Consider the following 27,895-nt stretch of genomic DNA (forward strand, 5'->3'; position numbering starts at 1 on the left):
GTACTCTCTCTCTCTCCCTCTCTCTGGCAAATAAATAAAATCTTAAAAAAAAAAAAAAAAGGAAGGAAGGAAGGAAGAAAAGGAGGAGGAGACTGGAGTGGTCAGACCAAAGGGTTTAGTTTAACTCCTCAGTTTTCCCATGTCACATGAACTCTGAGTTGAAAGTCATTTGTCATGGACGCAACTGGTTGAAGCGAGGTGATCCCCAGGTCAGAGGTCAGGGTAGACCACCTGAATCAAGAGCAGTGAAAGGAATGGCAGAGCCTCAGTGGGGTCTACAGCCATCAAGAGCCAAGAGGAAGCTGGGTCAGCAGTGAGTCACCACCACTCTGGCTAAGCCAACAAAGAATAGATAACAAATCAGTCGACTGACTGCAGATGCCAGCAGTGGATGCCAACAAAATGTCCAGGGCTAAATCAGGTCAACTACAGCTGGCTGTTTGCCAGATCAGTCACTCTACACCCGGAAGAGCAAAGATCTAGAGGGCTGACAAGAATGCAAGAGCCTCCAGCAGGCTACCATTAGGTCAATCACTGACTCAATAAATATCATGAAAGGGGACACCTCTCCACTCATAAACCATGATGTCAAGTTGGAGAAGCGTGCCTTCAAATAGGAGAAATAGAGTAGAATGAAGACAGCCTTAGCATTTTAACTTAAAAGAAGTGCTTAAATTTTAGCTCAAACTAAGTGTTAAACAGAATTGAGTTAAATGAGTTTCTTTATACTACTCAGCAGGTGGTGGGAGATTACAAGGAAGAGCAGATCAGTTACAGACAAGATAAATGATACTGTTTCGGGGGAGGAGAGCAGGGGATCTCTGAATATACACACAAACAGGACTACTGGAACTAAAAACAGGATGTTTCATTACACTAATTAGAGAAATGGCTACTCTCACTGATACAATGATTCAGCAAACGTTCACTGTGTTTACTCTTTATAGTTACATATTAGATATTACGGTGATAAAAAAGATGAAATTAGAAATGGACTTTGCCTTTCAGGTAAAAAAGAGATAAAATATTGGATTAAACACTTCAAAAACTGAGGTTGAAAATGATTAATGTCGTAAGAAAGGTGTTGTGGAAATTGCAAGACAGGGGGTCTTAACATGGGATCCATGACTTCTGGAGTCCATTCACCTCCTGACAATGCATGTGAAATTATGTGCATGTTTGTAGATCATTGTGTCTGCACAATTTCTAGTGAGAGGATCTACTAAAGTTTCATAACCTTTTCCCAAGGGAAAAGTAAACAGGCAAAAATCTGAAAAGGAAACTATATTCTATTACAGTACAAAGGGAAGACTGTGGAGGATATATAATTTTAAAGGTGTGTAAGATCTGGATCATGTGGAAACATCGGAGGAGGTTCTAGGTTAGGAAAGAACAAAAGCAGATATGGAAATATTCTCTATATTCATTTTTTTCTCCATATGCTTTATATTACATACTTACAGTAAACCTCTTCTTTTTCTCTCTGTGTTCATCAGAACTGGGAATGCTGACACTTGGGCAGCTTTCCTTGTAGTCCATGTTATAATCCCTTTGAGTTTATTGTCTCAAAAGGATACCAAAAATAAGTCCGAAGAAATAGTCAGCAGAGGACACAGTTAGCTAATCCAAAACATAAAACCTCTTGAGGTAATATTCAAATTCCATCATGCAACCTTAATCAACAGAAAAAAAAAAAAAAGAAAGCATGGATTAGCAAAATAATTTAAAAATACAATGATTTGTCATTATTCACAGGACCCATTTTATGCTTATTCTGGCAGGAATTTACATTTGATCCTAAAGCACAGCCCAGGTTAGAGATATAGTTTTTCTGCCCCATCAACAGCTATACCACAATCAAACATGTGTGTCCCACCTGCCTTCCTTACTATGAAGAAATTCTAGGAGCTACAGTTCAGGTGAACTGAGGCCAACTTGCACCTAAAAGGGTTCTATTTTGTTAGATTTTGAGCAGGGTTTTTCAACGTGTATTTTCCATTTTATTTTTTTTAAGTTTATTTATTTAAGTAATCTCTACACCCAAGGTGGGCTCGAACTCACGGGCCTGAGATTCAGAAGCACATGCTCTTCTGACTGAGCTGGCCAGGCACCCCCAAAGTGTGTTTTTCAGACTTCTTGCATCAAGATGAGCAGGTGAAGCCTGCTTCAGATCAGGATCCTATATAGTAATTATTTACTCCTGTTTTACATGTGAGGCAACTGAGACATGGACATTAAATAAATGACCCATCCAGGATGTGAACCCAGGCTGCGTGGCTCCAGTCTTGACTCTTAACCACTGCGCTAAGCTGCATTTTAACAACTGTGGATTTTATGCCCTGGGCCCCTGGTCAAAGATATTACAATCTTCTTGTAGAACAAATACAATTATGTTATTATCATTCCGCCCGAGGACAAAGGGCTTGAAATGTCAAACTGATGTCACTTTTGCTACACACAGCAGCCCCTTTAAAGAGTTACTTTGCCAGTTTCCCTGGTGACTAATTTTAGGAAGTCACACCGACAGATCTAATAATTGTAAATAAATTACAGTGAAGCAATGATTTTAAATATCTACCAATAGGCATTGCATATTCAGGTATGGTGAGTTTGAACTGATTATAAGGGTGCTTCCTTTGAGAGGATTCAAAACCCACTTTGCTAGACCAGATGAATGCAGTCAACAAGGATTTACATGTAGTTGAATTAGTTGTCAGAAAACATAGATATGTAGCTGACCCACTCCTAAGTTCAGAGTGCCACATAAAAGCAGCTAGCTTATTTAGCTCACCCATTAGACCAGGGCGGCCACCTGATCAAAGTCTTGGCCGCAGTCCCAGTGCTCTACTGCCACAGAATCAGAGCAGATGGAACCTTAGCTCTTCTAAGGCAGATTAACCTTGCCTAGGAGCCCGAGACCCACATCAGCCCATTCTCTACCTGTAGTAGAAGCGACAAGAGAGTGGAAGTCACAGTGCTACACTTTCCATACCTATCCCTTGAGAACGTGAGACCCAGGGCATGGTGGGCCCTGCTGGTACCATATTATATACAAGCTTGAATGTCTGTTTGTGCCTAACTGTGCACGGTACACAGGAGCAAAACTAGAGGAGGACATCAAGTCTGAGGTCTTCCCTTTGGAAGGGACAGTAAGGTATGACATCAAATGGCATCAGAAACAGATGAAGGGGGAAAGAGCTGCGAAGCAGGATAAGTTGTTTCATACAAGATACCCAGAGCACAAGTATAGTAGGCAATTTAGTATAGAGCCCAGCACTTAGGGGGATGCCAATTCTCCTAACTACCTATTCCTATCACCCCTCATTGCACCCTATTGACAGTTAGCTCCACAAGAACCGAGGCAGAAGTTCAAAGCCGACTCTGGGAAGAGACCACTTTTATACTGCAAAATTTGCAGAATCTCAGAAAGTTTTACCAGCAGGAGTCTGAAAAACATATATGGGAGTACATTCAAAGGATCGAGGAGGACTAAATAGGAGATTACTGTGATCCTATAAGGGCCACAGTCTTTTTCCAGACCTCCCTCAGAGAGACCTGCACCCATGCACAGGGGTGACTGCCCACTGGGGAAAGAGAAATGTATAGTTCTTTTAAGGGTTACTAGACTAGACCTAAACTGACACTAATCCCTGAAGATCCAAAGCAGGGCCCACAGGTCAGAGCACCTATCTCATTCCAGAAAAGAGATGAGTGATGAAGTCAACCCTGGTATCCCATGGTGGGTACCATGGGAACACAGGCCCATCCTGTAGTTACCTCCCTAGTCCTAAAATTTTTGTGCAAATGGATATACTTGGTAACTGGCCAAGCTCCCACACTGGTTCCCTGTCTTTGTCATAAAAGCCATATGGAAGAAAGGGCCAGGAAGAAACCCCTGGAACTCTTCCCCTCTCCCTACTATGAAAGTAAACCAAAAGCTGTACCACATCCATGGGAGAAGCTCAGAAATCGGTACTACTATCAAAAACATTGAAGGATACAGAGGCGTTGATTCCTATTATATCTCCTTTTTTTCCTTGCCAAAAGCCAGAAAGATCTTGGAACATAACAACAGATGGTGAGGCCAATCATCGCTGCACTTCTAAATGTGATACTTCTTGCTGGAGAAAATGAGCAAAACCTCTGCTAGCTGGTAGATAACTGCTGACCCAGCAAATGCTTCCTTTTCCATCATCATCAGTAAGAACAGTATGACACAATTTCCCACCAAGTGCCAGAAACAGCAGTGCACCTTCAATGTTTTACCTGAGGGCTATTTCTGCACTGCCGTAATACAGTCTGGAAGGACCTCAATCATCTCAGTATCCCAAAGATCACCACACTGGTCCATCACACGGATGGCATTATGTCAACCAGATCTTGTGAACAAAGTACCAAGCACTCAGGACGCCTTTGTAAGATATACGGACAAGCCAGAGAATGGAGGATAAAAGCCATGGAAGTTCAGGGATACACCACATTGATGGTTTCTATGGTTCCAGAGGTCTAAGGCAGGATATCGCGTCTGAAGTAACATTGCTACACTTGGCACTATGTCCACTAAGAAAGATGTAACACAAGTGGCGAGCTTCATACGTGGATATGCCACTCTGACTTATATACTGGGTAACCCATGAGGCTGCCAGTTTTTACTGGGCTTGATTCAAGAGAAGGTTCTTCAGCAGTAAAAGCTGCCCTAACTCTTGGGGCTATGCTTTAGCACACCCACTAGTACTACAAATGACAGGCAGACAGGGATGGGGCAAGAAGCCTCTGACAAGCATCCAGAGAAGAGTAAGAATTACAGACTCCTTGGGGTACTGTCCATAAGTTTTTTTCCATTTGGTTCCTGGCTTGCTACTCAGCTCTGGCAAAGATTATATCCCTGCCCACGGGAAACCAAGAGACTATGCAGTAAGAACAGCCGTCATGAAATGTATTATCTGACCAACCGATTCGTAAAACTGGACTGTACAAAAGCTTTCCACTTGGTATGCAGAAAGCAAGACTGGGCCTGCGCAGGTCTGGAAGGCACAAGTAAACCGCAGGAAAACCCGGTACTTGTAACACCTTCCTCGTAAGCTCTCACACCACACACTCATGGAGAGGATCCTAAGATCAGTTAGCAGAGGAGGGAAAAGACATGCCCATTTGTGAATGGACATGCACGGTATGCTAGCCCCCACCAGAAATGAGATGCTGTAGCTCTACTAAGGGATGGTCCTGACAGAGTGGTGAAGGGAACTCTTCCCATTAGGCACAATTCTGAGCAGTACATGTGGTGTCAGGAGAAATGCATGCCCAAGGTATGTATCTATCCTGACTTGTGGCCAATGGCTAAAGGATGGCTCACTGGTAAAAAAGCTGGAAAGAACAAGATTTGACTTGTTTTTCAAAGGGGAGAGTATATTCCCATACGTTGTACTTTCATTTCTTTTTTAAATAAAAAATTTTAAAAGTTTAAAAAGGAGAAGAGGGGGCACCTGGGTGGCTCAGTGGGTTAAGACTCTGCCTTCGGCTCAGGTCTGATCCCGGGGTCCTGGGATCAAGCCCTGCATGGGGCTCTCTGCTCAGCAGGGAGCCTGCTTCTCCCTCTCTCTCTGCCTACTTGTGATCTCTCTCTGTCAAATAAATAAAATCTTAAAAAAATAAAAATAAAAATAAAAAGGAGGAGAGGTTTGCAGATGTACTGGAAGGAGTGGAAGTTGGCTGTGCCGAGTTAAGATTATTTTAACTGGTTAGATGACTGAGAAGCAGAAAGTTGTTGAAGGTATTTACCAAACTCAGATCTTAGACTTCCGGGGGAATTTGTGAGCATCCTGAGAGAATCAATCTATTAGACCTCAAAGAGAAGTTGTACTTATTTTCCACTGTGACCTGGTCTGAACTTCATGTGATCAGAAATTCCAAAGAAGTGCAGAAATATCTGAGAAAATGAAATCACTCTTTCGGAAGCAATTCACTCATCTTGGTGCTATGAATCATTGCTTACACTTCTTTGCTTGCTTTTTTTTTTTAAGATTTTATTTATTCATTTGAGAGAGAGAGAGACAGAGAGAGAGCGCAGGCAGGGTAAGGGCAGAGGGAGAGGGAAAAGGAGACTCCCCATGGAGCCAGGAGCTGGACATGGGGCTCGATCCCAGGACCTGGAGAGCAAGACCTGAAGCAAAGGTAGATGATCAACCATCTGAGCCACCCAGGCCTTTGCTTTGCTTGCTTTTGATGCCTAAACACGGAAGGTTCCTAAATGATCAAGTATTTGTCATATCAGTTTCTGGAGTACTCATATTCAATCTTTAAGGCAATGTCTGTGTTTGCACGGCTCTCTGACAATACACATCATTTTGTTGACAAGGAGACCCATTATCAACATATAAACTAGTATCAGAACAGCACTGGCCCCTGACTCAATGCACCTTCAGTTCTCAAAAAGACGAATCTGGCTGAAAAGTAATATTCTCCCTGATTTCATCAATAAGGACGACTAAACCTGGGCTAAAAACTGTGTTTTTATGTGATGAAATTTGGCTCAATTACCTTCTTGAGTCACTTTCAAATTATTCATAAAATTCACTGAGTAACTTTTGCCATTTGAATACAAAAATAATAATCATAAAAATTAAAGGCATATAGAAAAGCATATAGAAAAATATCCATCATCTTAGCACACAACAAACACGTACAGTCAATATTTTTGGCATATATTTCATTTTTTCTATATGTCTATAAACATATACGGGTGTGAGAATATGTCTGTATAATGAGTATGTGTGTACTTGTGTATTAAAATGATGGAAAATACTGGTTTACAAACTTGTACTTTAAACTCTATAATGTATTTTAATACCAGTAACCATAGTGATGGTTATTATTACTGTGTGCTAGGCACTGGGTTGATATTTAATCTTCACAGTAACCCTAGGAGATACTATTGTCACTCTCCTTTTACATGTTAGCTAATAGACATGGAATTGGGCTAAGTAACTGCTTGAAGTCACTGAGGCAAGTAGTTGGCAGTATCAGAATCTCAAGTGATGTCTCATTCCAGAACCTCTGCTTTAACATGACACTATAACCCTTTCCTTCTCAAGACGACCTTGGGTTTGGTGGAGGGATGCTTTCACCGGGAAAACAGTCTAGTCCTGTTAAACTGAAAGCTAAGCCTATCCCTGAGCCATGTGTGGTTTATCAAGCCATCCAACCTGATAAAAGAGTGGTCACTGCCCCAGTAAAGTGATCAATCTGGATTTTGAGGAGGAATCTTGGATGTCATTACACAGTGTGGGGAAGGGAATTATGTCTGAATTAAGGAGATTCAGGGGCGCCTGGGTGGCTCAGTGGGTTAAAACCTCTGCCTTTGACTCAGGTCATGGTCTCAGGGTCCTGGGATGGAGCCCTGCATCAGGCTCTCTGCTCAGCAGGGAGCCTGCTTCCTCCTCTCTCTCTGCCTGCCTCTCTGCCTACTTGTGATCTCTGTCAAATAAATAAATAAAATCTTTACATATATATATAATATATATAAATATATATTTATATACAAATATATATATTTATATTATATAATATATATAATAAATATATTATATATAATAAATATATAATATTATATTATATATAATATATAATATATTATATATATAATAAATATATAATATAAATATATATTTATATATATAAATATATATAGATACCCTGCTATTACTATATATATAAATAAATATATATATATTTAAATTAAGGATATTCGGTGGGGCATGTCTAACAGTACTGGTCAATGGAAAACTGGCAACTCAATAAACAGACTTGGATCCTGTGGGAATGAATGTCTGGGGTCCTCCACCAGGAAACTCTGACAAGCTAAGGTGTTGGAAGAGGGTAGGGGAACATAAAATAGGTATTACTATAAACTTGAGGCAAAAGACTAGCTACAGATGCCAAGACTATAGCAATTTTGTTTTAGTTTAGTTTTCTTCTCTGTTCCCTTCTCTGAACACTGGCAGTGGTTCCAGGTGGGAGTGTGAATGCACAGAATACAGTGCCTGTCAGTGACAGACTGTGTTTCCCCTGAGTTAGGAATATAAGTGTTATGCCCAAAGTATAAGAGGGAATACTGAAGGACAGGAAGGGGAGGACTCTGCTGGATATCCTCTGTGTCTGTTCAGATCCATATCCACCCTGCTCCACACCCTGGGATACCGACCTCTACAGCCTGCACACTTTAGGCTCCCCTGCTTTCTAGCTGCTGGTTGATTTCATGCCTCTGGCATGATGGGGGGGGCGGGAAACATTTGCTCATCTTGCTCCCTCCTGAGCAGGCTACAGTTTGGTAGTACTGGTTCCTCCCTCTAAGGCCAAAAGCTCCTGAGAGATGATCTGTCCTGTGAGGATAAAATGCTAAAATTCTCCACCTTAGTCCTTCGACAAGATTAATTAATTAATCTAAATCTAGTTTCCTAATCTGGAAAATGAGGCTAGCAACACCTACTTCACATGGTTGTTTAAGCATATGAGATAAGAAAAAGACCTAGCTCTGTATAAGTAGTCAATAAATTGAATCTAATACATAGCCATTTGTTTCAAATTACTCTTTATTCCTTTGTTCAACATACTTATTAGGCATTCTTTAGGCATTAAGCAATAGAAAGACAAAGAGAAGAGAAAATCCCACCTGCAAAGACCTTATCTCATGGGGAAGAATGATAAGCAATACAAAAATTTCAATACCTCACTTAGTGTGATGTTATATGTATGCATGGTATACCATGAGAGGACAGAGAAGGGCCACAAATGAAGACTGTCATATATTCTCAGCCTAACTAAAAATAAAGCCAGGCAGATACTGTAGCAGAAGTCTGAAAGAGAGTACATTTGTCTGCTTCAATTTCTTCTGGAAAAAGGAAGCTAAAACCATATGTTGGAAATGAGGATGCTGCTTGGAGAAAAACAATGAGATTAAATCACTTGCCCCCTCAATAATAATAATAATAACTATTATTATTATTTAAAGAAAGAAATCACTTGTCCAAGCTACTATCCAGTTAATGACTTGGATTTAAGTCCCAATTTGACTACCCAAAATCTATATATACTTGTTTGTTACACTACACTGTCTCGCTTTAAATAAAGTCTTCCTTTCCTTCAAGCTAAATCAATCCAGTAACCTAACAACATTTAATATTTAGTAGCGAAGCTTATTATAAGCCAGACTGTGGCTCCTCACCAAAGCCTTACTGACAGGAAAACCAAGGAGAAACTGCAGCATGAAAAAGGTAATCTGCCCAGGTAGTGGGTTCAGGATTTGAACCCAGGTGGTCTGCCTTCAGGGCTCATACCACATTGCCTCTACAGCATACATATGCTCTAAAGAGCCCTCTGGAAATCAATGAAGGCTTATAAATTCATTCTTAAGTGGCCAGGAGTGAAACTATGAAAAAGATACCCTGCTATTACTATAACCTAATCTAAGTTTATTCTGTGAAACTGAAGCAATTAAACTATGAAAAAGATACCCTGCTATTACTATAACCTAATCTATGTTTATTCTGTGAAACTGAAGCGATTAAAATCCTGCAAAATCATCTTACGGCCAGTCAGGGAAATAAAACAGAGAAGAGGACCGATACAAGAACCCAAAACTAAAAACAAATGATAAAAAGGGAAGTTGTTCATGTGGGGATAAAACTTGGAATTTGGGGGGAGGTTCACAGGTATGTTAGGCTTTTCAAAAGAAGAATGGGGGTGGGGGAGCACCTGGCTGGCTGAGTCAGTGGAGCATGCAACTCTTGATCTTGGGGTCTTGAGTTCAAGCCCCACATTGGATGCAAAGATTACTTAAATAAAAAATCTTAAAAAAGAAGAAGAAGAAGAATGGGAAAAGAACCTGCCCTCACTCTGCTGGAGAGTCACAATATGGTCTCACAGATTGGTTCTCAGGGGCAGCAGGCTCACCTAGGGGTGGGTCATGTGGCTCTAATGAGACTAAGTTCAGATACTAACTCAGAATGCAAGAACTAACCTTGATATTCACCTAGCCAATCAACTCAGACAAATCCAACATGACAAAAAGAAGTGGATTAGATGATAACAGAACTTTCAGGGACCAGCCAGACTTTAGGAGTGACAGTGATTTGCAAAGGTAGACTAACAGCTAGTAAATATTGTATTTATGTAGAGTGATAGTGGTTCTCCTCAGGGGGACAGTGCACAATGCCGTGGTATTTTTGGTTGTCACACTTTGGGGAGTTGCTAAGTGGCTACATGTCAAGGACAATGCTAAACATCGCATGTACAATCACAGGACAACCCCTACAACAGAAAGTCATCTAGCCTAAGATGTCAATACTGCTGAGGTTAAGAAACCAGTATCTATTGAGTACTAACGCTAGGCACTATTTGAAGCATGCCTTAGAACTAACACATCACTTGTTCCTCCTAAAGACACATCAATATCTTTACCTGGATTTTACAGATGAACAAACCTAGGCTACAAGGTCCACATTCTCACACAGCTTCAGGGTGTAGCTCCATATGGTGATCACAGCTCTGACTTGAGAGCCTGGTGTGCACACACTGTCTCTCAATTCTTTACAGTACTACTGCATGCATCCTTTTCTTCTAAATCACCTTTGGAGATACGGGGTAAAGATGGGAGAACACCAAGTGTCCATTAGTTATCAGGTTATAGAAAGAAAGCCACGCGCAGGAAAAGCAGCTTTATGATTCTGTCACCAGGAGGGGTCAGGTTTGTGTAGCACTGTACGAGGAGTGGCCTAGCTTCATAAAACATCATACATCAACATCTAACCAAGAGTGTGGGATACAGAATAGGCCCTGAGTATTGGTCCCATCACAAGGACAATCAAGGGCTAAATTGTGAAATAAGAAGGACACAGAGGAGGCACCTGGGTGGCTCAATGGGTTAAGCCTCTGCCTTCAGCTCAGGTCAGGATCTCAGGGTCCTGGGATAAAGCCCCACATGGGATAGAGCCCCGCATCAGGCTCTCTACTCGGCAGGGAGCCTGTTTCCTCCTCTCTCTCTGCCTGCCTCTCTGCCTACTTGTGATCTCTGTCAAATAAATAAATAAATAAAATCCTTTAAAAAAAAAAAAAGGACATAAGAAAGGATGCTATCACAGGATATGGTTTTTCAAAGGGAGGGAGGGAGAAAGTTTAAAAAAATCATTAATAGGCTTAATTTTTTTTTTTAATTTCAGGGCTGTAAAAAGTAGAAATAGGGATGAAACACCATGACAGAAAACTGTCCAAAATCATGTTATGTTAAAATTTTGTTTTTAAAAAATATTGCTTAAAACAGATAAGCATTAATTAAGGCTTTTTTAAAATTAAGTTTTTTATTACAATTCCCTTTTTTAGAGCATTTCCCCCTTCACCATTGTGCCTGCCTTTCTGTCCATTATATAAAATTACTGTCCTGGATCTTGTCCATCTCTGTTTCAGACACCCAAAAAATGTTTTATAAGAAAATCCAAAGATTCTCCAGCTTTTTACCTCTAAAATTTAAGCAGAAGTTCTTAACTCCATTTCTTTCACACATCATGAATACTGTTTGACACTGACTAGTGGACCCTACCCAAAATTACAAGACAGATACATTCATAATTATCAGTATCCACTCTCAACTAATATGGCAGAGAGGGGTTCAGTGATTTACACCAAGGCATAAAAGGAAATTAAAAACAATTCTGTTCCAAAAGGCAGGACGCAAACCTGGAAGAACTACAAATTTTCTTCAGCAGGGTGAAAGGACCGGGTGCTGGATGTTTGGAAACAAGGGTCCTAAAGGAGGGAACTGACAAAGAGACGAAAGAAAATCCCTGTTCAGACCTGAGGCATGGCACAGGGATGGTTTAGAAAATGGGGACTGACCCAGAGAATATGAAAAGGAACGGGCATGGGGAAGGGGGCAGGAATTATTCCTGAGAACAGGCCAAGAGAGTTGGGTTTCATTTTTAAACTACATTAAAAGCCCCTTGGGAATTCTTACTCCAAACTAACTAGTTACTTTAATGAAAGCTTACTGTAATAGTATATAATCTGTATCTGTTTTACTTCCGCCTTTCAGAATATTAGCTCCAAACACATCCAACAGAAACAAAGCACATCTTTGTCACATCTGTAAATTAAATTCACTGCAGAACAGATTAAAAATCTAACAGGATCTGAAAATTGAAGATACATAGTAACCTTCTCCCTACACATATCACAGGATGAATCAGTTACAACTTTTCCTGTTTTCCTTCCTTACTAATATATCCTTCCTCTAATCCCCACCCCACCCCCTCTTTGATTTTTCCCTCATTGTGTAATCACAAAGCAGTCCTAGTTTTTCCAAGGTTTATCACATCTCTTATTTGAGGTACCTTTTATTTATCCTCATTCTTGATAAAGAAAAGAGATACATGAATTAGAAATAAAGTATGTGTAAAATAGTCAATTTGGGATACAATATAGAAGAATAGTCTGCACCCAGCAATTTGAAAGGCGTATCCAAAAACTTTGACAAAAGTTACATGAGTCTGTTGGTTTTCTGAAACTGGCTCCATTTAATACAGATATTTAAGGAAAGGACTGAGTGAGGCGGTAGGAGGAACAGCTGACAGTCCTCTGTTTTCCAGTACTAGACTCAAAGCTGCCAGGATAAGGAAGACGGTCCTAAACTGAGTCCAAATGATAACATGTCCTTCCACAGGTTCCAGAACTGACAGAAAAGAGATGTTCACCAAAGCTGCAATGCTCTGCTCTATCTTTCTCAGCCTCCTAAGGTCACTGTCTTGGGTTCCCCATTACCAGAACACCAGCCCTATTCCTGGCTTCCCAAGCTTTTCCATTGGAAAACACACTCCCAGTATATGTTCCAGGAGGACAGGAACAAAGAACATTTTCAAAGATGATTCTTGGAGGACTGTGATCACTGGCAGAGTGATGGGTGGATGGATGATTATACGAGACATGAGAAAAAGGAACGTGGAATTTCACACAATTATCAGTGGTAAAATACAGCAGGTCCTAAGAAGTCTTGCTCTGGCTCTCTGGCTGGGAAGACTGGGAAAAGTGAGGAGGAACCAAAAACAAAACAACTGACTGCCAAAGAACCCCCCACAAAGACAACAATCACCATCACATTTCATAGTCTCTTTAGAGAACCTCCAATCTGCTCTCTCTTTCCTCTCTTACCCCTTGCAATCCATTATTCCCGTAGTAATCAGCGTCATTTTCTTCATCACTATAAATCTGATATTTATAGATCTGTGCTTAAATCCTTTCTATTGCTTCCCACTGCCCTTAAGAGTAAAATCCAACTCTGAATTATTGCTAATAACCTACAAACACTCACATGGCCTAATCTCTTCTTATCTCTCCAGCTGCATCCCACCAGTGCCTCCTACAACCCTACTCACTAGACTCCCGTGGGAACAGCCTCCTTCCTACTTCTCACACACACTGAGCACTCTCCCATCTCATCTCTTGTACCTGTGTACCCTCTGACTAGCATTCTCTCCCTCCAGCTCATCACACTGAGGCTTTGTTCAAATGCCACCTCCTGCAACAAGCCTTCAGGACCACCTAACTACAGTGCTCCTTCCCCAAAATAATTTGTCATCACCCTGGTTTTTTCCATTTTAGCATTTATAATCATCTAAGATTACATCTTGTAGGTTGAGAACCTCCCTGACTGGACTGTAGAAATTGTGACTTTCATACTGCCATGTACTGGGTGGTACACATTTCATTTATTCTTTCAACAAACAGGTGGAGAGAGGCACGTAAAAATTCCCATTTGCCAAAAATTCCCATTTTCCTCTTTACTAGATTAATTCCATTATTAAACATACTAGTATGCTACAGTACCTGAACAAAATCCTGAAAAATATAGATTTATTTAACAGATACTTACACAGTGTTTACCATGTGCTAGAGATGTGTAATTAGTCTGGGCCCATCTTTTATTATTTGTATGAATGATCCTATCTGATGTGCACCCTTAACTAAGGCTTTTGAAAACAAGGAGAACTCAGGGTAAACACAGATGCCTATACAGTGTGATAAAGGAAACTTTACTCCAAAGCAAATATTTGCTTTCAAGATTCTTTTTTTTTTTTTTTTTAAGATTCTTTTTCCGATAGTAAAACTTTACTGGTTAGCACAAAAGAAGAAATTTAAATAATAGTATGATTTGAATCTAAATTTAAATTGTAGTATATTAGCTTTAAGTCCTGACTTATATTAGCTACTTATTAGTAAAAATAATATGCAGATTTTTACCTTAAAGTTTTAACATTAAAAAAAATTAGGACTTTTATATATATTATCCCTACCAACTCTTTCCTACCAATGGAAACTGCACCTTCATCCTAGGAATGGTAAAATAAACTTAGTCGACACCTGTAAACACTCATCATCAAGAACAAAGAGAGTAAGTTAGGCTAATGCATGTTCTAGAATGGGAAAACCCCAGTCGAGGTTTGAGAGGCAAAAGGAGAGAAAATTAAATTTCAGAAACATCTATAGACGTCCTAGAGACAAGTTTTAATTTATCAGAAAAAGTCACACGCAAAATAAAAGCATTCACTCAACTGGAGTATGTGCAAGGATATGTTGGTAATGAAATGAAACAAAATATACTGAACCAGATGCTGATATCAAATAATAAAACCGGAAGCTTCACACAATAGATAAACTCAAGTATCTTCCACCCGTCTCTTTTCTCTGAAGAACTAAAAGCTTCTGGCATATAACTTCTCCGTATATACAGGAAAATAAGAAAGAAGTATGAACATTTTATTAGTTTAAAAATAAGGGAAAGCAAGTAAACTATATTCTGCAGACCAGAAAAAGGAAGAGAAAGTTCAGTCTTACCCAGTTCAGAAACAAAGCAGAGTGACATTATTTGTGGGTAGAGAAGCAAAAACAAAATAAAGCTAGGATTAATTCCTCCACAAGAAAAACCAAAGCTGCAGATGTTGCTCCATAAAGTCTGTCTTGCCCTACTGGTTTTGTGGATCTTTTTAAACTTCTGTGTGTCCAATTATGTGGGTGTTGGGTATGTTGCTCTCCCTACACCTCTTTCCTTCTCTGAATCCAGATCTCAGTATCTTCATTTGGATCTCTTTATGTAGTACTGAATTTACCCCTGCCTTCTTCCTTAATTGTCCACATTGTAGAAATGATTGCTGAAGCTCAATATTTAATGATTTAAAGACCTATAAAATAGAACTTTAAGTTCACTTTTACTCAAAAAACAAAGAAGTGGGTGTCATTTTCCTTAAAAAAGTAACTGGAACTTTTATGTGCATGATATTTGTCCGCCAGGAGCTAATATGTAGCAAAAAGAAAAGATAAGTGCCCAAAGAATTACAATGCAAAACAGACTGATAAATTCTCTAAGAAAAGTATGAAAAGTTTCTAGAATTCAGAGGAAGAAAAAACAAAACAAAACACTTCCCACTGAACTTTTCTAGGTATCTGGGGTGGTGGTAACATGTGAGGGAGGATCTGAAAGCTGGGCACTCAAAACAGAAAGGGCAGCAAAAGTCCTCGGTACAAAGAATAGCCATTCGTTCAATTTGTCTGAATTCCTGCCCATTTACAGGAAAAGATCCACTCCACTCGGTAAAAACAGAAAGAGAAACTGTCACAACATTCACCTTTAGCTTTTACATGGCATTATCATTAAAGCCTTAATTTACAAGTATAAACTGGAAATCACTTTTCTTACATATAGGAGCCAGAGGCTGGAAAAGTGTGTTTGAATCATGTAGAGAACTCTGAATGCCAGGCTTCTCACTCTGGATTTCATTGTGCAGATGAGGATGTAAAGGCATTCGAAAAGGTAACTTGAAAGGTTGTAGGTGTAGAGAATGGAATGAAATGGAGGAAAGCTTAAAGAAATTGGCGTTTGGCAACAACAGGAATGGCAGGTTTGCAAAAAACTGACCTGAGAAATAAGTAATGGCCATTTGCATGTGGAGTGCAAGGTATAAGGAGGCATTAAGATTGCCTCAAGGTTTTATTCCTGGGTAACCAGAATAACTAACTAGGAATGGAGGGGGGTGGGGAGAAGGGGAGAGCAAGGCAAAATGGTAGCAAACTGGTTTAAGTAAATACTAGCCCGAGTTGGAAATGTCTGCATCAGATGCACAAATCTGACACCTTCCGGTGCCAGGCATTGTTTCCAGGCACTTAGATACAGCAGTGAACACAACTGGCAAGCACCACAGCCCACATGGAACTTACCATCCAATGGCAGACAAGAGATAATGAACAAGGAAATAGAGAGATAAATATATATTATAGGAAGAGTGGGGTTGTATGGAATTTTAATTAGGAGGGTCTGACTGAGAGAGTGACATCTAAACAAATACCTAGAGGTGAGGGAGTGAACCACGCAAGGCGCCAAGAAAAGAGTCAGCAACTAACATAGTAATATCTTCATATAGTTTCAACTCTTGATGCTTTTGAAGTTAGCAGCAATTGCAGTGTATCTCTTTGGTGACCCAGTCCTATTTCCTTGGGCTAGTATGTAGTGTTCCATTTCCTGACTCTGTCCTACCAGATCAAGAAAACTTCACCAATAACACAGTGATAACAAACTGCCTAGTAGGTCAATTTGTTTACACTGGCTGTTTATTTTCCCTACCTGGGAGAAAAGGACTACATTTTAAAACAAAACCAAAGCACTGTTAGAACATGTTTGTACAAAGCTTAAGAAGACAATCATCTTGTTCTCAAAGCAATCATTGATGTAGCAACTTTTGAAACTTGTGATTTAAATCAAAGGTGAAGAATGATTATGAATCACGCAATTAAGGAGGATGCTGCAGAGAGAAAAACCATTCACAGCACCATAAAACTGTCAAAAATAAAAACAGTACAATTATCAAAACCAGAAATGATATCATTCTTTGATTTTATGATTTGTTGTTCCGCAGAACTGAATTCTAGGCTAAATTATGCATTTTATTGATTCTGGATCGTGGGGCCTCATCCTTATCTGTAAAGGGCAGCTGTTGTGATTTTTCAGATTCCCTTCAATTCTGAGATTCGATGTGGCTAATTACCATTCCTATGATGTTTAGGTTATTTGTGTATTTGGGTACTCTGGTTTACCTCCCTTTGCAATAATAGTACAAATAAGCACCCATCCCAAGTAATACAACTTGTAAGTTTTGTATAAAAGTGATAATGACTTTCTTTTAAACAAATCTACCAGAGCTTAGTGTTTAAAATGAGGATACCCTCTCTGAAAGTGCTGCCTTTTTTCATCCCTCTTTTAGAACAGCCTTTAAGACTCTCAGGCTTCTGCATCATTTGGGGGAGGATTAGATTTGAAACCAGGTGGATGATCACATCTCTAGTAGATGAGAAAAGTAATGAGACCTTATCTGGTGGGATTCAGTCTCTGAAATTCCAAAGATATTCCCAAACATTTCTAGCTACGACTCCGAGGAAAGATTTTCCGGTATTGACAGCTTTATAGATTAATGCCCATCTAAATGCATAATAAAGAAAATAACCAACGTTATTGTGGACTATGCTTCAGGCGGAATCAAGTACTGACTGATTAATCCTCATAACAATCCTTTAAGGATGGAACTATCACTATTCTCATTTTACATGTGCAGAAACAAAGTCATAGAGAAATTAAACAGATTGCTCAAGTTTTCACAATTAACAAAGAGATTCGAATCCAGGCACTCTAGCTTCAAAGCCTGAGATCTTAACTTTCACCATACACTGCCTAAATAAATCCTGGCGTCCCTGTTTAAGTAACAGTCCCATTACCAGTCGCACTTTCGCAAACTGAAAAACACGAAGTCAAAATAAAGCTGCACTGCAAATTCGTTATCGAGCTTCTCCTCCAGTCCTGAACCACGAACTAGACTCTTAAAAAACATAAAATCTCAGTACCTGAGGTCTCTCGAGATTTAGGGAAGAAGTGTGTGGAGCAACCCAAATGAGTTCTGTCCCGGCGGTAATACCGTGAACAAGTGCTGCAAAACTAGAGCCGGACCCGGTGCCTCCCTGCCTCTGGAGGTTCACGCCAGGGGGCCGCCCAGCCGCACCACGCGCTCCTACTACGCACGGAAGTGGCCCAGGGGCCGGTCCAACCAAACCACACCTGGCTCGAATGCGCCCGCGGGGTTCCTTCACCTGGCTCTCGCGGCGCCCAGACCCCCTCCCGTACTTACCTTCGAGGACCGTCGCCCGACGCATAGCGAGCGGGAAGCGCCACCACAGCTGCGCCACACTCTACCAGCCTCGGCGCCGCGCCTCCCACCCCCAGCGGGGCCCACCACCCTCCACGCCTTGGCCCGGCCTCCTAACTCCGCCCTCACATCAGGCCCCGCCCACACCAATCAACGGAACGTTCCCGACCACTAGCCTGGTCCAAGGCTAGGGGCGGGGCTTATGCACACTCAGCTCCGCCCCTCGCTCGCTAGAAAGCGGTGGACCCGAGTGTACGATCTGGATGCAGCCGGGAGGCCGTAAATAAATAAAGCCAGGAGGGCTTGGGGGTGTGTGACCCCGAGGGAGGGAGTGCTGGACACAGGCAGAGGGAATCGGGAAAGGGAGACAGGCAGCCATGTGGCAAAATGAGGAAAGAGACCTGGGAGGGGAAAGTGAAGGCCCTCTCCTCAGGTTCCAGCTGACGTGTAGGACTGGGTGAGACATCTTAAAGCAAAGGAGTTTATACTTAATAAGGGCTTTAGATAATCTTGTTATCCTTAGGCAGGATAGGACTCATGAATTCCGGGCTCCATGCATGAGAAGTCATAGGAACTAGAGTTGAGAGGGGAAAAAAAGCAATCGAATTCTTTACTGATCTCCACCACACATCCTCGTTTTTCATTTGGGGGAAAATTCTGGAAAGGACTCTCAGTAGGAATTACTTCAGACTTACTCATTCCTTCTCCCCTCAAAGAGCTCAGGCACTTTTCAAGAGAGCATACTCAATGCAGGCTGAGTTTGGCATTAATGCCCACAGTGTATTGCAAGGTTTGTGACTACATGTATGGATAAAGGAAAAAATCAGACCACTCAGAAGGAATTATTTTAACTATTAATTTGTTTGATTTTTGAACGTGAAAAACTATTTAAGGAATCAAGTCAAACACTAATTAAATTATGGTGGGGAAACACAAGGCTCACTTTGCTAACAAGCAGCATTTGCTGGGAGAATTTCAGAAAACAGTGCCAAGAAGCCAGCCTAGCTGTGTGGCCCTAAGGGAAGTCAAAATATCCAAAGCCCCAGATCTGCTTATCTTTAAAATAAAAAGTTTGGGCCAGGTGACCTCATGACCTCTAAATACCCTTCCAAACTTAATTTCATCCTGCAAGATTCAGCAATTAAGGCCAAAGGGCCATAAGGAAAGTGCTGTCCAGTCAGGAGCCACACAGAGAAATTGGGGATTTTTAGAAAAAGCTTCAGGGATCTCTGGCATCACTTCATTCAAGCTCTTCTTTCAGACTTTTCTATTTGCAATAATGATAACTCTTGTCCTAGCTCAAAACCTCTGACTCTTCCCTCTCAGTCTTCACATTTGGTCATCAGGTCCTTGGCTTTTCCCATTATAGAGTCTCTTCAATGAACCTTTTCACTTTCACTGCCATCTCTGAATAAAGTACAAAACCAAAGAACTCAGGTTCTTGGATCTGACCCTCACCTATTTTTTTCTACCTAATCTCCAAGTACTCTGGCAGACTGCTTCTTCACTGTATAGTATCCACAACATACAGCCAACATTCCTGCCACTGAACATTTACATCCACTGCTTCCCAGCTCAGGATATTTCTTAGTCCTAGCTACCAGATTATGATAGCTCAGCTCAGGGACCTCTCTATCCAATAAAATGCTATAACACTTAGGATCTGCACCACTCAATGTGGCACTTAGCAGGTCTACCTTATTTTGTTTTGTTTTTCTGTTCTTAATATTTATCTCTAAAACTAAACTGTAAGCTCCTTCCTAGATAACCCCAGGCTCCAGGCAGTTAAGTAAGAAAAAGCTATTTTCAGTATCTCAAAAGCCTAAAAGAAATTATATATTCATCTATAATTAGGCTGTTCAAATTACCTATAACTGTAAGATTCTGGTTTTTTTAATTAAGAAAATTTATATTTTTATTTTCATTTATTTTTAATTTTTTTAAATATATGTATATATTTAAAGATTTTATTTATTTATTTGACAGAGAGATCACAAATAGGCAGAGAGGCAGGAGGAAGCAGGCTCCCCGCTGAGAAGAGAGCCCAACACGGGGCTCAATCCCAGGACCCCAAGATCATGACCTGAGCCAAAGGCAGAGGCCCAACCCACTGAGCCACCCAGATGCCCCTATATTTTTATTTTTTAAGTAATCTGTATACCCAACATGGGGCTCAGACTTAACCCCAAGATCAAGAGTCACATGTTCCAGTGACTGAGCCAGCCAGGAGCCCCAGGATTCTGCTTTTATCTGAAATTATGTGATACTGCAATAACACCTATTACTTCATGTTAATCAAAGCTCTGATGGGCAGTTAGATGTGACTGATTTTTAGAAAGGGGAAACAGGAGTGCCTGGCTGGCTCTGTTAGGAGAGCAGGTGACTCTTCATCTTGGTCAGGGTCTTGAGTTCAAGAGTTCAAGTCCCATGCTGGATGTAGAGATTACTTAAAAAAAAAAAAATGAAAGAAAGAAAAGAAAAGGGAAAATAAATTGCTATTAAATAAGACTTGTTTTGAAGTCTAAATCTATGAGATTCACAGAGGTACATAAAAATAAAAAGTAGCCGACCCATTCTTTTGTCACCCCATTGCCAAAATAAGTGACATACCCAGAGTAAGTGCTTAAGAAGATAGTCATTAGTCTATGATTATTTTCAGCTTTCGTTAAGCCCTCACTCTCTCCTTTGCTTTAATTAAAATACTGGTCTTTTCTTCTCATGCAAATAAGATTGTAAGAGTTTCCCTTCAATTTCAAATAAATTCTGAAGAATAAGATAAACAAGAACCACACAGCGCTTCTCAGAGTTGGACTAGAAAGGTTTCCGATGTGCAAGAAATAAACCCTCAAATCATGGTAAACTGCCTATGTTAAGGCGCCCTACATACTACTAACATTTTTACAGAGTAAATTTTCCCTAACTGCAACCTTACCCAGATGACAAAAGTAGAAGCAAGACCAAGTTTACAGAATGACTACCAAGTAAGAGTGAAAACTGATTTGCAATCTATCAATGGCCCCTTGTGTTTTGAAAATGTCACTGGCATGTTTAAAGGAGGCCCCAGAGCTCTGAAGTCTGGCCCAAACAATCTATAAATCACTACTCACAGCAAACCTTTATAATATTCTGGATGTTTAGAAAGTATTAAATAGGCAGATTAAACAACAGTCACACTTCATTTTACAGACTGGTTGTACCAGAGGCTACTGGTTATAGACTCTTGGAATGTTTCTCTTCCTCTTCTAAAAATGGGAAGTAATTATTAAAATTAGAGCCTTAAGGGAACTTCTAAATCTTGCCAAGATGTAGTAACAAGGACCATATTTACTCTCCTACCTGAACCAACAACAGCAACAAAACGAAGCCAGACAAAATATATAAAACAACAGTTTTCAAGATGGGTATCAGGCAAATGAAGGGGAATGAACAAGATTTGCCCCAGCTTATCACCTCAGAGAACTTACAGGCCATGACAGTAAAAGAAGGAACTGCAAGAACTATGAGACCAGGGAGAACAAGACAGCTAGAGTTCATAACTCAGATAGGGAGAAAAGATAACAACACAGAATCCCAGAGATCTGCAGAAGTTCTTCCTTGAGAATTCAACAGTGCTGATCAGTGTACGCTTGTCCTCAAGGTCATGGAAAGAACAAACCAACTCAAAGCATTAAAAGGAAAAGTATTAGGCACTCACAGAGGGCCAGGAATAATGGCTATTCACACCAAGCCAACTAGAAACCTCCCAATTCAATGAAATAGAGTACTTAGAAGGGTCTTGCTGTAGTATCAGGGAGTAATTAGCCCCAGACTAAATGCTGCTTGGGTGCTGCCAAAAAAATAAGAAGTAAGACCCAAAAGGATCAAACTATTTTAAAGTTATTTAACTTCATCTCAAATTAGAATTCAAGTGTGTTTATAAAAATACAAAAATATTCAGCACCCAATAAGCTAAAATTCACAACATCTGCCATTCAATTAGATATTGCAAGGCATGCAAAGAAACAAAAATATGGCTCATAATGAGAAAAATCAATCAGTGAAACTAACAACTGACATAGCAGTTAGAATTAGCAGACAAGAACATTAAAACAGTTACTATAGGGGCGCCTGGGTGGCTCAGTGGGTTAAGCCTCTGCTTTCAGCTCGGGTCATTATCCCAGAGTCCTGGGATCAAGCTCTGTACTGGGCTCTCTGCACAGCGGGGACCCTGCTTCCCTCTCTCTCTGCCTGCCTCTCTGCCTACTTGTAATCTCTCTTTCTGTATTATTTATAAATAAATAAATAAATAAAATCTTAAAAAAATTTTTTTAAAACCAGTTATTATAATGGTAATATATTTTAAAAATTAAGTAGAGACAAGGAAGGTATAGAAAAATTTCTAAATCCAGGGCACCTGGGTGGCTCAGTGGGTTAAAGCCTCTGCCTTCAGCTCAGGTCATGATCTCAGGTTCCTGGGATCGAGCCCCATATCAGGCTCTCACAGAGAGCCTGCTTCCTCCTCTCTCTCTGACTGCTTCTCTGCTTTGAGATCTCTGTGATCTCTGTGTGATCTTGTGATAGCTGTCTGTCAAGTAAATTAAAAAAAATTTTTTTTAAATAATGTAAAATAAAGAGATTTTAAAAAAAGAAGGAAAAATTTCTAAATCCAATCTAGAGATGAAAACAACAATCTCTAAGGTGAAAAATACATTGGATGGGATTAATGGAAGAATAGACACTGCAGAAGAAAGGATTAGTGAACTTGAAGATACACAAAATAAAATTTCCAAGATGAACTATAGAGAGAAAAAGGAATTAAAAAGAGAATCAATAAGCTATGAGAAACCTTTAAGCAGCCTAACATACTTGTAGCTGGAGTCCATGAAGGAGATGATAAAACTGAGCTGGGGAAAGATCAGAATAGACATTTGAAGAAATATGACTGACATTTCAAAATCTGATGAAAATTTATAAACCCACAGATCTCACAAGCTTGATGAACCCAAACATCAGAAACACAAAGGAAACTACAACAAGATATTTCATAATACAATTACTAAAAACCAGTGATAAAGCAAAAAAAGGGGGGGAAAGACATACTATATATGGAGAAACAAGAGTAAAATCGACAGATTTCTTGTCAGAAACATGCAAGAAAAAGACAGTGGAGCAACATCTTTGAAGTCCTGAACAAAAAAGCTATTAACCTAGAATTCTACACTCAGCAAAAAATATCTTTCAAAATTCAAGATAATATAAAGATTTTTTTTTCAGATGCAGAAACTGAAAGACTGTAACAAGAAAACTTGTACTACAAGAAATGTTAAAGGGAGTCCATCAGACACACAAAAAATGACTCCAGATATCTGGAAATATGTACCACGAATGAAGAACAGTGGAAATAGTAACAAGAGATGTGTTTGTTTGTTTGTTTGTTTACAATTAGAATCTTGTAAAAGATAATAACTATTTAAAACAACAAGCATAATCATTTATTGTGGGTTTTATAGCCTATATGTAAGTAAAATGTATGACAACAATAGCATAAAGGTTAGGTGGAGAGACATGGAAGTATATTATTGAAAGGTATATTGTATAATTAGGTGTAAGCCTCCTATAAGTGATATGGCATAATTCATTTGAAGATAGACTATAATAAATTAAAATAGTATACTCAAACCCCAAAATAAGGTAGGAAAAGAAGAAAGAGGACACAAAGAACACGTAAGACAAATAGAAAACAAGTAACAAGAGGACACACATAAACTTAACTCATATCAATAATAACATTAAAAGCAATAGTCAAAACAACACAATTAAAATTTGTCTTACTGGTAAATAAAACAAGACCCAACCATATTTCACATACAAAAAACTACTCTTCAGATATGAAGACACAAATAGGTTAAAAGTAAAAGGATGGAAAAAGATATGCCATAGTAACACTAGTTAAAAGAAAGCTGGAGCAGCTATAATAATATCACATAAGGTAGACTTCAGAGCAAACAATATCACCAGGGAACAAAAAGATCATTTCATAATTGTGAAGAGATCAATTCATCTTGAGGACATAAAAGTCCTAAACATTTATGGGGGTGCCTGGGTGGCTCAGTCGGTTAAGCATCTGCTTTCAGCTCAAGTCATGATCCCCAGGTCCTAGGACCAAGCCCTACATGGAGCTCCCTGCTCAGCGGGGAGGCTGCTTCTCCCTCTCCTCTGCTCCTTCTCCTGTTTGTGCTCTCTCTGTCTTGCTCTATCAAATGAGTAAATAAAATTGTAAAAAAAAAAAAAAAGGTCCTAATCATTTATGTATCTAATAACAGAGTTTCAAAATAAATGAGAAAAAAAATGAAACAACTTGAAGGAAAAATAGGCATATGCTATTTTTAGAGGTTTTAAAAACTCTCATAACAACGGTACAAAATCAGCAAGGATATTGTCTTAATTAGTTGGAGTTGCTATAACAAAATACCAGACGGTGTAGCTTATAAACAACTGAAATTTAATTTTCATGGGTTCTAGAGACTGGAAGTCAGAAATCAGGGGGCCAGCAGGGTTGAGTGAGGGCCCTTTTCCTGATCTATGGCCAGCATCTTCTCTTTGTGTCCTCACCTGATAGAAGGGAATAAGAAATTCTGTGGGATCTCTTTTGTAAGAGTACTAATCCTATTTATGAGGGCTCCACCTTCATGACCTAATTACCTCCCAAAGGCCCTACCTACTAATAACATCATCTTTTGAGGTGAAGATTTCCACCTATGAATTTGAGGGTAGACACAAACATTCAGACCATAGCAGATATAAAAGATCTAAACAATACTATTAACCATAAAAGATCTAAACAATACTATTAACCATCTTAACCTGACATTTATAGATCACTAAAAGACATGAGAATATAATTCTTTTGAGTACACGCAAGATACTTACAAAGTTAGACCATACACTGGGCCACAAAACAAGTTTCAATAAACTTATGAGGATTTAAGGCATACTAAGTATGTTCTCTAACTACAATGAAATTAAACTAGAAATCAATAACAGAAAAACATTTGGAAAATCTCCAAGTATGTGAAATCAATATACAATTCTTTTTTTTTCTTTCTTTTTTTTTTTTTTACCCCGCCCGCCCGCGCGATGACCTCACACACACCTCCCCACCCCCCCCACCCCCCACCCCCCGGTTACGTGCCAACGTACAGTCAATATACAATTCTAAGTAACTCATGGGTCAAAGAAGAAATCAAAAGGAAACTAGGAAATATTTTGCACTAAATGAAAATTAAAACACAACATATCCAAATTTGTGGGTGGCAATAAGACAGTACTTAGGAGACAATATGCATTAAAAAAAAAAGAGAAAGTTCTCAAATCAGTGACCTCAGTTTCTATCTTGCTAAACAAACGGAGCAAATTAAAGCAAAGTATTATACAAAGAAAGAAAGTAATAAAGATCTGAGCACAACCAATGAAAGTGAAAAGAGAAAAGTCAATGAGACCAAAAGTTAATTTAAAAAAATTAGTCAAACTGCTAAACTAGACTAATCAACACACACACAAAAAGACAGAGGGGCACCTGGGTGGCTCAGTCAGTTAAGCCTCTGACTCTTTATTTCTGCGCAGGTCATGATCTCAGGGTCCTGGGACTGAGCCCCGCTTCAGGATCTGTGCTCAGCATGGAGTCTTCTTGTCCCCTCCCTCTGCTATTCCCCATTCAGGCTCTCTTTCTCTCTCTCAGATAGAGAGATGATAGATAGATAAACAAACAAATAAAATCTTAAAAATAAATAAATAAAAGGGGAGAACCTGGGTGGCTCAGTCAGTTAAGTGTCTGCCTTTGGGTCACGTCATGATCCTGGGGTTCTGGGATCAAGTTCCAAGTCAGGCTCCCTGCTCAGCAGGTGGTCTGCTTTTTCTTCTCCCTCTGCCACTCCTCCCTGCTCATGGTCACTCTTTCTCCCTCTCTCAAATAAATAAATAAAATCTTTTTTAAAAGGTAGTGGCGGGGTGTGCCTGGTGGCTTAGTCGGTTAAACATCCAACTCTTGATCTCCAGGTTGTGAGTTCAAGCCCTACATTGGGCTATACACTGGGTATAAAGCCTCCTTAAAAATAAATAAATAAATAGCTGTTCTTCATTGAGGCCTTTCCTATATAAAATAGGCCTTCCTCTGTTACCTCTATAATAGTGGCTTGTTCATTTTTGTCATAGCACTGCGATCACAATTTGCTCTTTATTTCACTGTTTACTGTTCCCCTGTTCTTGCCCCATTAGAGTTCAAGGCTCATGAAAGTAAAATAACATATCCATCATGTTTACCATAGCATCTGCAGGGCCTGGGGCATAGAACGATGGGGTGCAAATCAATAAATGAATGGACCACTTTCGTAAGTCCCTTCAAGTCTGCCTCCACAGCCTGTCTGGCATTTGTCCCTTTCCTACACTCTGATAATATAGGTCTGAGTCTTCCTGTTGTGCTAACTTTTTTAATGGTCTCCCAGACTCCTCTCTTTTTCTTTTTCTATTCAGATTGTAGAATGTTGTTTAAGACAATTTAATTCTAGCCACATCATTTTCTCTGTTCAAATCCTGTAATAATTTTAATGCAATCTTTATCAAAATTCTAACAGCCTTGTTTTACAGAAATGATCCTCAAATTCATATAGAATTGCAAAGGGCCCTATATAACCAAAACAATATTGATAAAGAACAAGGTATCATACTTTTTGATTTCAAAACTTACCAGAGTTATAGTAATGAAACCAATAGAACACTAGCACAAGGATAGGCCTATTAGCCACTGGGATAGAACTGAGTCCATAAATAAGCCCATATATCTACGGCCAACTAATTTTCAACAAGGGTGCTAAGATCATTCAGCAGGGAAAGGGTAGTCTCTTCAAATAGTGGCTGGCCAACTGGATATCCATATGCAAAAAAATGAAGTTGGATTCCTACCTCACACTCTATATAAAAACTAACTCAAGATTGATTAATGACCTAAATATAAGAGTTAAAACTATTAAAATCTTATATGAAAACATCATAGAGATGAATATTCATGATCTTGGATTTGACACTGGATTCTTAGATATGACACTAAAAGTATGAGCAACAACAAAATAGATAAATTGTAGTTCATAAAAAATTAAAAACCTTTGTGAAAAATTAAAATTAAAAATTAAAAACCCCTGTGAATCAAAGATTATTATCAAGAAAGTAAAAAGACAACATATGCAATGGGAGAAAATATTTGCAAATCATATATTGAAAAGAGTCTAGCATCTAGAATATATAAAGAACTTGTACAACTCAACAACAAAAAGATAAATAACACAATTAAAAAGTGGACAAAGGACCTGAATAAACATTTCTCTAAAGAAGAAATATAAACAGCCAACATGCATATGAAAAGTGTTCAGCATATCAGTCATCAGGAAAATGCAAATCAAAACCACAAAGATACCGTGTCACACCTACTAGGATGGTAATAATAAAAAAGGAGCGGAAACCAAGTGGGGGTGAGGATGTGGAGAAACTGGAGCTCTTGTATATTGTTGGTAGGAATGTAAAATGGAGCAGCTACTGAGGAAAACAGTTTGTCAGTTCCTCAGAAAGCTAAACACAGAATTATTATATTACCCAGCAATTCCACACCTAGATATATACCCCAAATAACTGAATACATG

At 39.4% G+C, this 27,895-nt stretch overlaps 1 protein-coding gene across 4 annotated transcripts in view; it reads right to left on the reverse strand.

Moving 5' to 3' along the window:
• LOC308341918 (serine/threonine-protein kinase Sgk3) overlaps positions 1 to 27,895 on the reverse strand; it is a 140,889-nt gene that overhangs the window by 68,656 nt on the left and 44,338 nt on the right. Inside the window, exons 1-3 of one of the 4 annotated variants that reach the window (XM_080802049.1) lie at positions 18,210 to 18,324; positions 10,456 to 10,623; positions 1,462 to 1,673 (exon numbers count right to left, since the gene is read on the reverse strand). In XM_080802049.1, the coding sequence (XP_080658175.1) occupies positions 1,462 to 1,539 (78 nt within the window). In that variant the 5' untranslated portion in view covers positions 1,540 to 1,673; positions 10,456 to 10,623; positions 18,210 to 18,324. Of the gene's footprint in view, positions 1 to 1,461; positions 1,674 to 10,455; positions 10,624 to 18,209; positions 18,346 to 27,895 lie in introns of those variants that run through there. The other 3 variants (XM_080802051.1, XM_080802048.1, XM_080802050.1) reach the window with 3 other exon arrangements.

This window comes from Martes martes (genome assembly GCF_963455335.1).
Source record: "Martes martes genome assembly, chromosome: 4".
Lineage (NCBI taxonomy): Eukaryota > Metazoa > Chordata > Mammalia > Carnivora > Mustelidae > Martes > Martes martes.